Raw genomic sequence first — 13135 nt, forward strand, 5'->3', positions numbered from 1 at the left:
CATCCATCCATCCATCCCCATCCATCCATCCATCCACCCACCTTTCCCTCCATCCTCTTGACAGATATTAACCAACTGAGAACTACCAACCTCCTAGTTGTCAGTTACTCAAGTAGCTGGTGAAGAAAACAGACATACTCCTTGCTCTCAAGAGCTTATCTTCTAGTAAGAAAGGTAATCAATAAACAACTAAATAAACCAATATCTAGTTACAAAAACTTGATGAATGCTATGAAAGAAATGGCCAGAGGGCAGTCATAGAAAATAAAGCAGGGCATTACCAAATTAGACAGCATGGCTCGAGAGGTTCACCTGGGACCTAAAGGATGGGAAGGCGCTGGCCTCAAGAAGGGAAACTCATTCCTGGAGGAGGGAAGAGCAGCCGCAAGGAACGGGAAGGGCTGACACAGCTGGAGCACCGTGGGCAAGGAGTATCATAGCAGACGAGGTTGGCAAGGCAGGGAAGGGTCCCGGCATGGGGACTGCTGCTGGTTAGGAATGTGGGTTTTATTTCAGGTTCACTGGGAAGGCAAAGAATGGTTTTAGATAAGCTACATTTGTGGGACTGAACACCACACTGGCTTCTGTGTGAGTAAGGTCGGAGGCAAGAGGAGAAATGGAGAGACCAGGAAGGGGGCTCCCGCAGGAGTCCGAGAGAGATGGGGGCCTGGACTTGGGTGCGGGCGGTGGAGATGAGAGAAGGGCACTCAGACATGATCTGGGACATGGTTTGGTGGCAGCAACAAGAGGTCTTGCAGACAGAATGGATGTGAGGGGTGAAGGAGAGGGAGGCATAGAGGATAACTCTAATCCTGGGTACTGCTCTGCCTTGTACGTCATTTGATTTTCTTAGCATGTTTCTTATATAGAAAAGTGAGCTATATTTATACTGGTGTTTGAAAAGATGTATCTTTTGTAAATAACATGTGCTAAAATCTCAGCTTCTACACCGAGCTCACCGTCGGACGGTAACACCGCACTGAGGCACACTGCCACACCTTGAGGTGTGTGCTGGAGAGAGAAGGGGCTCCCACACTACACCACCTGGGCTGGAAGCACAGCTGTACCGTTCTGCTAGGCAAACACAAAGAAGGCACAACCAAGTCTCAGACTTTACAAACACAGGTAAGAACTCTCTTACAGTTTCATTGTGAGAATGAAATAAGATAACGTATGGTAAGTGCAGGCATGTCGTGGAAAGTCAGTAAATGTTAGACCGTCCCCATCCTTTCCCCGTTACAGTGATGAGAATGCCATCAGCAGGCTCTTGGAGAACCTCTGTAACAGAGACGAGTGCTGTATTTTACTGGGACACACTCCAGAGGAGGGACTGCAGATCCTGTTATGGGTTCTAAAGGGTACGTGCAGGGCAGTTCTAGCTCTCTAAGAACCATCTTCACTATGCTGACTAGAAGAGTTGCCAAATAAAATATAGGACATCCAGTTAAATTTGGATTTAAGATAAATAATAAAATTTTTAAGAATAAGCATGTCCCATACACCATTTGGGACATACTTATACTAAATGTTTCTCATTGCTCTCTGAAATTCAGTTTTAACTGAGAGACCTCCATTTCCATTTGTGGAATCTGGCAACCCTATAACAAAGCAAATTTCTACTTTGGGTTAGGAATAAATCGATCCAAGGTTCTCCCTTTATAGTTCCTTAAGATGCTCTAACTCTTGTCCGTAGAAGAGGTTATGCCTCTCACCATCATGGCTCTATACTCCTACACCTTCTACATTTCACATATTTCACTCACCCCCCCCTCACTCTTCCAATAAACATTAACGTCCAAAGTCTACTGAGTAGCACTACATTAGGTACAAAATTTTACTTTGTGGTCGTAAAGAATGCTGCTGTGTGTGTGCGTGCATGCACGTGTTGTGTTAACCTTTTAAAATGAGGATTAATGAATAATGCATCATCAGGAATACATTTTGTGAGTTTTCTAGTAGCAGTGAATTAAATATGCATCCACATTACTGGGCACGATTTAGATCCTAGAGGAGTAGAACCAGTTATTGAATAAACTGAAAGAGAAAAGCTTTGAGTTCATTCAATAACTATCATCTATTGAAAGGTAAGACTTGGAAATCTTTTATTTTAAATTAAACTATATGAAAAGAATTTGAAAGTTTAGCCCATAATTTTATCTATCTGCATGCTCCCTTTGCATACTCAGGAGTTTTGGTGTTGAGGGGAAAAAATGAATGGACACATAAATACCTAGTTAATTGTATTAGGCTGGAGCAGTGTTACTGTTTGCTATTGTTCCACAACAAAATAAGGAGCTCGATCCAGAATGAAAAGCAACACACCAACAAAATTTTGTCATGAAGTTGTCAGTTGAACTAAACAAAGTATTTAATAGTTGATTTACATCCTGGTGCAAGCGCATTTTCTCATTGTGGACTGGTACCAAAAATCTCACAGCCTGATGCCAGTCTGAGGACCAGAGTCTGGGCAAGGCTCATGGGGAAGATCCCAGAATTCTCTACAACATACCTTCCATATCATAGCAGACATAAATGGAGAGCTCTCTTCCTTCTGGCCATTTTGTGGACCAAAGATCCTCTTATTTCCTTGAAATAAAGGCACAGATATTCTCTCCATTCTAAGCATCTGACTAAATCTCTATCAAACAACAGCGGCCCCCGTTTTAGAAAGAAGAGGACGTGTGCTTACTCTTCTTGCCGTAGGTCATTGACGCTGCGGTCCAGGGAGATCATGTCACTTGCCACCATGTTAAATCCAAACTCTTTAATGCTGGCTTGAACTGCATGTTTGAGTTCTGGTCCCAAAACCAATGGCTTGGCATTCTCTCCAGGGCCACCAACCACTCCATGAGGCTCAGGTTCTTTGGGTTCAAAGTTACCGAGGATCCCGGGGCGTAGCACAGGATCCCGGTAGGTGAATGTCTGAGGCTTAAAAGTGAGATACTGCCTCTGCATTATGTCTCTCTGGTTCTCTCCTCCAGCATGGTGCTCGTGTTCATTTTTGGCCTTGTTTTTTCTTCTAATAGATTCTAAGTCCACTTCTACTCCTTCAACATGAGGCCAGGGTACCACAGGTTTGAATCTGTCATCCCCAGGAACTAGTCCATTGCCTCCTCGGTTAGGCATGGGGTTATTGACATCTCTGTCTTCCTATACAAAAGGGAGGGGGATATACAATGAGTACATGAAGGCAAACCACAGCAGAGTTCATGATACCAATTTTCATGTTTTAAAAATGGCGGAGGCAACAATAAAACGGCTTAAAGCATGAAACCAAAGCAGGCCAGTAATCAGGACTTCCCATGAGAAGATTCCTTCCAGGGAGTGAAGGGCATTCCAAGAGATAGACTATTTCCCTGCCTTACCATCCCCAAGGAAATGCATTGTTTACTTCTCCCCTTCTAAAACCAACTCTCTACCAAAAACCTCTTAACAAAGCCCAGTGTTGTGGGGTAGAGCAGTGAAGTTCTAGGACCTTTGACAAAAATAGACACTTAATAGGTCACATCTATAATAATAAAAGCGTAATATGCTAATTAGACCGGATGTCCTTCCGGATGACCTTCGGGATGAAGCTGGGGCTGTGCGGGAAGCCCGGGTCCCGGGTCTTAGAGGGAAGCCAGTGCCGGCAGCTAGGGGAAGGAAGGCCTACTCTTGCATGAATTTTGTGCATCGGGCCTCTAGATGTACAATATGTGGTTTTCCCAGCTGACTGGTGTATGACAAATATAACTCTGTGTCAGTAATTCAGCCATATGGTGGCAGCGGTATTAGATGCCACCCGTCACTAGGCTGGCTACATGCCCCTAATGGCAGAGGAACAAGGCAGGCATATGCACCCAGCAGTCCCAATTTGGTATTTTCTACTCAGTGAAACCTCAGCTGAATTGAGAACTAAGTTTTTTAAAAGCTCTAATAACTGTAACCAAGTCAGTTTGGGCTTTTAAATCACACCCAATCTCTTCCTTTTCCCATTCCAGAGGTGGCCCAGGGGAAAACAGGTTCTGCATGTAAGGAGACTCAGTAAAGACTGCCCCCCGACCCCCTTCTGTGTGGACCCTCCTCATCACGAATGCTGCTCTTCCAGTCCGAGACTCACAGTGCTTTTGCTCCCAAGGTGCAGTATATGAAGTTTCTGCTAAAACAGTACTGTTCTCTGCATGAAGCAGTATTTTCAACCTGAGCATCATCCCAGTGGCTTTAAAATGTACCACTTTCCCACCCCCAGACTTTATGATTTAATTGTTCTGGGCATCCCGATTTTTAAAGGCTCCCAGGAGATTTCACTGTGCATCCGAGCTTGAGAACCTCTAGCTTAAAGGGAGAGCTGCTAGCTATAATTAGACCAGGGGAAGAGGCAAGGTGAATTTATAATGTGAATTTAGAACGACTGCAAAACAGGCTAACTGGTCTACCACCTCACTGTACACTAAGATTGTGATCCTTTAATAGATTCAGAATAGAATAGGTACCATCTGACCAAATGTTTCTCCAGTGTTGGAGTTACCTTAAAAACAGAGTTGAAAGCTTTGCTTTAAAAGGTACAGAAATAAGGCTCTAGGTAGGATGTTGACAGGTAGGTTGTTATGTACTGGAAGTTTATTAGGGACAAAGATCTTTCAGAGAGCCAGTTAATTCAAATGTGAATCTAGTGGATGTTGATGTTTTGGTAAGAACTAGCTAAGAACTGATTTTAGAGTTCAGTAATAAATTTTGAAATTTTACCTCTTTGTTTAGTTAATATAAGCATATAATACAAAATCCAAAGGATTCAAAAGGGCAAATTGTAAAAAGCAAGTTTTCCTGCCTTCCCTTCTGTAGAGGCCATCATAGCCAGCAGTTTCTATGAATTTTTCTAGAGATATGCCTGTATAAACATACATGTGTATATATAGCGAGAGAATTCTTTTTGCACATGGGACATAGAGTTCAACTGATTCATTCATTAAAAGGGAAATCCATAGATGTTATAACTGGTTGAAAGGTAAATTCAAGGAACAGACAAATATATAAACATCAAGAATACAGCAAAAAGGGAGCACTCATGACCACTTCCAGTTTGGCACTGTGAGATTGGAATAGATTGTTGGTCAATTAAAATCTCAACATTAAAAAAAAAAAAAGAGTACTGCAAAGAATTTATAAGTAGATGCAAAACTGGTAAAATTGGTAGCTATCAAGAGGGCAATAACCAATTGCATTCCACAGTACACAATTTCCTTTTCAATGAACAGGAAACTTTTGCATTACTTTCAGTTTTCTATCATTTACAGGGTTGTAAAAGAGCTCAAAGATAATAAAAGGGCGAGGTAACCTTAGAAAGCTGAGTCAGATAGTATACCCAGTAATCTTTTTGGTCCATTTCAAAGTTGTTTCACAATTTTTCTCTGATAACACAAAACTGAACATAAAAAATGCAACACTCAGCCTGATTCTATAAATATGATGCCTTCCTGTAGGCATGTGTTATAGGCAGATAAAGCTTCTGGATCAGGCATTTCTGATCAGCGCACCCTCCAGGAGGGACTTGGCTGGAGCCTGACCTGTGAGCCCTAATAAGGATCAGAGGTGAAGAGGTAAGAGGCAGTCCTGCCAGAAATCTTACATTCATGAAGTCCTGAGGGTTCTTTTGAGAATAACTCTTACTAAGGAGAGGAAGCCAAACCTCACTGTATTAGAGATGCATGCACCGAAGCTGAGAAGTGATTGTGATGTTGGAAAAAGTGTCCATTTCTCCAATTTATCTCCTGGCTCTTTCCAAAATTATACTCACTTATGGCAGTGTTGTAAACAAACTGAAATAGAGAAATCACTATAAAACTCTAAGATATTGGACCCCAAAAAGAAGAAACACATTCTCCCCCTTTTCAATTTTTTACATCAAGGCTCCAGTAAATCAGTAACTGGGGAGGTAAAAAATGAGGGGAAGGAAATGTCAAAAAATATAAAAAAGTAGATTAAACAGGTCATCAGATGTCAACATCCATAACCATAGCATCCACTATGTTGCCTAATATCTCATAGAGGAAAATTATATATTGGAAGAATGTGGAATATGATGGTACATAAAATCAAGATAGCCAAATTATGAAATACACTAGAGGCCCGATGCACGAAATTCATGCAAGGGCCTTGGCCCCGGCCCCCGGCCCTCGGCCACCACCGCCACGGCCTGGGGCCTCTGCTGCTTCTGCCTCGGCCCCCACCCGCTGCAGCTTTGTCTGGAAGGAAGGACGTCTGGAAGGATGTCCAGTCTAATTAGCATATTATGTTTTTGTTATTTTTTTTTTTTTTTAAATATATTTTATTGATTTTTTACAGAGAGGAAGAGAGAGGGATAGAGAGTTAGAAACATCGATGAGAGAGAAACATCGATCAGCTGCCTCTTGCACACCCCCTACTGGGGATGTGCCCGCAACCAAGGTACATGCCCTTGACCAGAATCGAACCCGGGACCCTTCAGTCCACAGGCTGACACTCTATCCACTGAGCCAAACCGGCTAGGGCAGCATATTATGTTTTTATTATTATAGATAGTACAGTGTAGGTTGGCCTATGCCTGCATAAAAATTGCACATTTAAATATTTCTCAAATTCAGCTACCTCAACAAGGGAATATTTAATGGACTCAAACTTCATGCTTATCTTCCTCCAAAAACTATTTTGATCTTTTCTTAACATAAGGGTTCTTTGTCTAAATTTTAACTATTGGTGTTCTCTACAGTTCTGTTAAAAGCCTATCTGTCATTCCACCTTCATTCTGCATTATATTGCTTCTAAACTAGACAACCTGATTTATACTTATCATTCCTACTTCCATTTCTTTAGCCCACACCACACTTCTGATCTTTGGACCTTATCATCAACTGCTTCCTGGTCATTTCTGCTTGTATCAACCTGGTACCTCAATTTAAGAAACCCCAAACTGAACTTAACATTGACCCTACATCATAAACCTGTTTCAATTACTGTCTTTCCTACTTTGGGGACTAGAACCACCATCCACTCAACTGACCAAGTACATACCTGCATTTCATCCTCACTTCCTATTCTCTTGTATCAACCCTACTGATATCCAATCACTCATGAATTCCTGCCAATCCTATCACCTGTATAGCTCCTGCATCTGCCCACTTCTCTTCTCTACCCTTACCTCTTAACAGGATTACCACAACAGCAATAATATTGACAATTACAAATACTATAGTTTAAGTGCTTCACATATATAACTTAATCCCCAGAATTAATTTCTATAATTACCACCCATATTTTACAGACAGAAAAGTTACCTAACATCAGAATCAGTACATAGTGGGGGGTCAAAATTTGAATCTAGGCCGTCTGTCTCAAGAGCCCATGCTCTTAACCAATGCTTTGTTTCGTGTTTCTCATTCTAACACATGCACTGTCTTTCTTCATTATTTTTCTACCCAGCAGCCACAGTGATGTCTAAAATACTTTCTCTTCTTACAACATTTCACCACCAGCCCACTTCCCCCAGGAGAATTCATCCTGCTTAACAAGGTTGATAAGGCTGTTCAGGTTCCCACTTGCACTTATTCCCCGCCCCATACCTATCAGAGCAGGGATTGGTTACTTTTATCAGTAAAGGGCCAAGTGGTACACATTTTAGGCTTTGCAGACAGTAGGGTCTCTGGTGCAATTATTTAAATATAAGCCTGCCATTATAGTGCAAAAGCAGCCTCAGACAATATGTAAATGAATGGATATGGCTGTGTTCCAATAACACTTTATTTACAAAAACAGGCGGTGGGGAATATTTGGCTCCTGACCCCTGCACTAGACTATAAATTCTATGAAAGGGTGCAATCATGCTTGTCACCATTGCATTCTCAATGCTTATCCTGGCATGTAAACCCTCAGTAAATATTTACTGAATAAATAAATGAATCCTGAAAATTCTTCTTTGGTTTGAGAGAGATTCTGAGAAGAAAAAGGAAAGAGATAATGGAGAATATGAAATGGGAAAGGGGAGCTTAGATAAGCTTTCTGGCAATACTTTATGGAGTCAGCAAGAGAATGGGACATAACTTTATATTCTCTGCACAGTATTGTACTCTTAATAATGCTATGTAATATTCAGCAGAAAAAATGAATTTGCTCACTTCTCAAAGCCTGTATGTTATTAAATCTGAAGGGAAAACCAAATATGAAACTTGTCTGTCTAGTCCCAAGTCAATTAAGAATAATCATGTCAAATCTTAATGTTATATGATTCAAAGAATGGCTATGAAGCTGTATAATCACTCAACTCCCCTGAGAAGGAAAACCACTTATTCCTTTCTGAGAGTGAATGAAAATTAGCAGATGCCTTTGTGACTCACTGGTACTGTGATGCCTTCATAAGCACCAGCTGATTTACAGTCAAAGTCAATGAATCACTGGTGACTAGAAATGGAAAAGAGAATCGGCAGATAATCTTCTAAGATCAGTATATTCATAAAGGTGGAGATGCACTAAAAAAATAAAATCATGTATCACCAGATGGAAATATGGGATTATCAGAAATCAGGTCAGTCTATTCACTTTATGCCTTACAATTTACAAAGTTCCTCCCTCACCCCTATATCTTACTTAGATGTGATATTTGTCCAAGGTGGCCATGCCTTTATAGAAAAGATATGAATATGAAGGGATTTAGAAAAATGGTCTTTAGAGCAAATGAAAGTAATATAGACTTGTTTGGATTTGAAATTATAGGTAAACCCTGAAAAACTAAGCCCTTCATGATAAGCTTCTGCAGTCTCACGATCTCTCGAGAAATTACAATTTAGCTATAGGAAGTGGCCACTGCTAACAAGATGTACACGATTTGGTTATCATTCTGCATGAGCCACAGAACTTGAAAACATAATAAGTCAAATTTAATTTTATGATTTAAAAACCCTCTTGATTAAAAAAACACCTTTATTTAGAAAACATCACACCCGCATCCTTTCTCTAGCTGCATGTACTCACCTTAAAGGAGAAGAAACAGGGGCAAAGAGAACAGAGAGGGAGGTGGTAAAAACAAAGAGGCGCTGGGGTTCAGAAGAAACAGGGTGAGCATGCAGGCTGGGCCTTCCCAGACTCTTACGTGTGGCAGGATGTGGGTGGGAGTGTGGGGTGCTCCAGGCACAGTACCTTTGTTTCTCTCTGGTTTCCTAGAGCTGGACTCTAAGTTAGTTTGTCCCCTGCCGACTTTATGCTAAAATAAGTCTGAAGACCATCCAGTTTTGCTCCTTTCAGAGGACGGAGAGTCCACCTCACTGGGAGCCAGTGGCCCTACTGCGCATTGGAAGAGGGGCAAGGGTCAAGTACTTTGTCTTTACTTAATCAGGGTTTCAAATGGATCGACCCAAGGTTAAACAGCGGCCTTACCAGTCCTTGAATAGTTAGGATGTCCTCCCTTATGGAAAAGTACCCTATTCCAAGTACACTTAAAGATCTGTAAACTAGGAAGAGATTGAAGGCCAATCAATGGTCATGTCTCTGTTGGCAACTAGGGCAGAATTGAAAATAAAGAAGGGTGTGGCTTATCAGTACGGAAAAACTATTACATTCTCATAGAAGAATTATCTCCTAAAAGAAACAACTTAGGGAGAAATTCCTATTCTTTTTCCCCCTAAATACCAGGCCAGGTTATAAGCCAACAGGTAACAGAATGGAGAAAACAGCATGGCTGACATCACAGTAATTGCTCCAACAAAAGAAATCAGGTCAGCAACTCTAGCACTATATATTAGACTTTGGCGGGGTAACCACTGGTTCAAGGCTAAGTACTACACAGTAAGCCAGCCCAACCCAGACCTACCCTAGGAACTGAATCACTGAGACTCTAGACTGTGGAGAGCTGCTATTACATAACAGCTAATGATTACTCCTTTTTTTTTCCCCTCTCAAAATTTATGATATACTATGGCAACCACAGTTACAAATGGGTAAGTTAGGGCTGCAGTTCTAACCACCTATTAGAAAGTTTTACCAGGTTCATAAAAGGGCACTTTGAGTCAATTAAATACCACCCCTCCTTAACCAAATAAGCAAAATATAAAATACAGGATATAATACAGATCTATCCTGTACTATGGTGAATAAATGGAAATTAGTATGTGTCTTCCTAAAATGTTGGCTGTATCACATTTTTGAACATTTAATCAGTCATCTTAATAAGAGGGAGATTTCCATAATAAAGGAGTCTCCCAATCAATCTCCCAGTTATGCAACTAGTGAGTTAGCATTTGCGGATTTGGATTTTCATTAGGTATTCTTTTTTAAAAAATATTTTTTTATTGATTTCAGAGAGGAAGGGCGAGGGAGAGAGAAATAGAAACATCAATGAAGAGAGAGAATTATTGATCAGCTGCCTCCTGCATGCTCCACACTGGGGATCGAGCCCGCAACCCGGGCATATGCCCTGACTGGGAATCGAACCATGACTTCCTGGTTCATAGGTTGACACTCAACCACTGAGTCACACCAGTTGGGCATGAATTTTTTTTAAAAATATGTATTTTATTGATTTTTTACAGAGAGGAAGGGAGAGGGATAGAGAGTTAGAAACATCGATGAGAGAGAAACATCAATCAGCTGCCTCTTGCACACTCCCTACTGGGGATGTGCCCGCAACCAAGGTACATGCCCTGACCGGAATCAAACCTGGGACCTTTCAGTCTGCAGGCCGATGCTCTATCCACTGAGCCAAACTGGCTTCGGCGGGCATGAATTTCTTTATAGAATATATATTTACTTAAAATGTTTTAGAGAAAAGAGGCTATACTAAAACGAAAAACTTTTGAAATATAAAACTATTGCAATTTTTATGTTTGATCTTTTATACTGTAGATTATTCCAGTGACTAGGTATAGTTTGAAAGTGGTTTTGACAGTGATATCACTAAGCATGGGTAGTAAAATCCATTACATTTCCTCAAAAGTAATATTACAATTTAAAACAAAATTGAGTTCAACTAAAGTAAGTGATCAAGTTGCTTAAAATTATGATAAAATTTTTAAAACCATGTCAACACACTGCATTTTTTTAAAGGTATCAGGGTAAACGGCAAATTTGTGAGTAATAAAAACTGTCAATTTTCAACATATAAATTAAAATTACAACTGAAAAAAAGGGAAATTTCACACAAAATCTATCTCTGTGTTCACACTACAATCTCTAATGTTCTACTGTGAAGTGTGAAATTAGCATTTCAGTACCCACTGGTTCAGGCCAGCAGTTCTAAACGCAGGGATGGGCTCCAGGTAACCCCCTGCCTCCTTCCAATCAGGTGAATGTTAACTAGCACTGCTCTTCCGGATCTGCCTTAGTATCTGTTGACATATTTCTCCCCGGTTAGACTGAGGGCTCTCTGAGGATTGTGAGAGTGTATTAATCTGTGTCCCAAGCACCGGGCAGACAGTGGGTACTCAGGGCATGTTTCTTCATGGACTAAGGAAATGAAGAACACCTCAATATAAAACTGACTTTGGATCCACTGTCTTATGTCACTGCTTGGCTTGGTTTAAGCTAGCATTCTGGGAATCCAAAAGAGATAACTAAAGAGCATTACTCTCCCTGCACATCTAAAATTTGAATAATCCTTTTTTTTAGTTTCTTCTCTTCTTTAGATTTGGATAAATGATGCATATCTGCAAGTGAAATCTGGAAAATGAGCACTTTGTTTAAACATGAGAAAGTTAATCTTCAGGTGTTAGTCTTGGTCCTCTAGGCCAATTTATCTTGTAAATGATTTACTGCTAAATTTGGTCATTGTTGTAAAACAGTAATAGGATAGAGATTCTAAGTCAGGTCAGAAAAATATCAGGAAATACTCAAAAGAAGAAACGAGCAATTAAAAGACCAAAATACAGGTTAATGTCTACAGTAGGAGGAAAATACCAACAAACTGATTATTCTTTTACTAAAGCATTTATTTGTAAGACTGTGTAATGGCCAGATCAAAGTTATAGTATTATCATCGACAGCTAACCAAAAAGTCTATGAAGCACATGAAATTTAAACATATTTGTTAAATCAAAATAATATCTGTTTTTCAGAGAATTTAACAAATATTTGTGCCTCAGCTCATGGACTGAATCATGTGTATACTTTACAGGTTGAAAAAGTCTTTATTGCAAATATTTAATATTAAATTTTTTGCTGAATCAAACATGAATATGAAACAAGTGATCAATAAATAATTTTGTGCCCTAACCTGTTTGGCTCAATGGATAGAGCGTTGGCCTGCGGACTGAAAGGTTCCGGGTTCGATTCTGGTCAAGGGCATGTGCCTTGGTTGTAGGCACATCCCCAGTGGGAGGTGTGCAGGAGGCAGCTGGTCGATGTTTCTCTCTTGTTGATGTTTCTAGCTCTCTATCCCTCTCCCTTCCTCTCTGTAAAAAATCAATAAAATATATTTAAAAAAATAAAATAATAAATAAATAAATAAATAATTTTGTAGTATATATCAAAAGGTGATGAAGCTTTCTTGTCAAATTTATGCTATTATTCAGTGGTAGGAGCACAGACATTAAGACAGGGCTATATATACAAGGTACACCAATTAATTTAAAAGCCCCATCTCCCAAAGGTAGTAAAAGGGAAATTATAATACCTCTTAAAATATAAAAAATATATTAAAATATATTTAACATGCATATTTTAAAATATATCATAAATGGATACAGTGGATAGATTTTAACTCTCTGGGAGCTAAGTAATGACTGAATTCTAAAAAGAAAGCTCCTGAATATTTTCATTCTTAAAAAAACATAACACAGAATATTTTAATAAAATTGTCAATATTTCATAATAAATACCCTACACCATTATTCCCACAAAATGACCTAAGAATAAGAAAGGTATTGGGGAATGAAGGAGCAGAAAAACATGAAAGCAGAGCAATGACAGAAAAATTATAAAATAAAATCTGTGAAGATTTTTAAACACATGAATAATTTATGTATGCATATATATTATGCATGCACATGGTGAGAGAAAATATACACTTTAAAACCAAATAGCTTAGTAGGATGAGAAATAAGAATAAGACCCTTCCACAGAACATCACACCATTTCATCAGGTGGAGAAAGGAGGAACTACTTAAACGCTGAATTGATTGAAATGAGGTCCCATCTG

At 39.7% G+C, this 13135-nt stretch overlaps 1 protein-coding gene across 3 annotated transcripts in view; it reads right to left on the bottom strand.

Moving 5' to 3' along the window:
• GALNT7 (polypeptide N-acetylgalactosaminyltransferase 7) overlaps nucleotides 1-13135 on the bottom strand; it is a 130608-nt gene that overhangs the window by 55981 nt on the left and 61492 nt on the right. For all 3 annotated transcript variants that reach the window (XM_008155236.3, XM_028130710.2, XM_028130709.2), the window contains exon 2: nucleotides 2690-3150. In XM_008155236.3, coding sequence (XP_008153458.1) covers nucleotides 2690-3150 — 461 coding nt within the window. The remainder of the gene's footprint in view (nucleotides 1-2689; nucleotides 3151-13135) is intronic.

This window comes from Eptesicus fuscus, chromosome 6 (genome assembly GCF_027574615.1).
Source record: "Eptesicus fuscus isolate TK198812 chromosome 6, DD_ASM_mEF_20220401, whole genome shotgun sequence".
NCBI classification, from domain to species: Eukaryota; Metazoa; Chordata; class Mammalia; order Chiroptera; family Vespertilionidae; genus Eptesicus; species Eptesicus fuscus.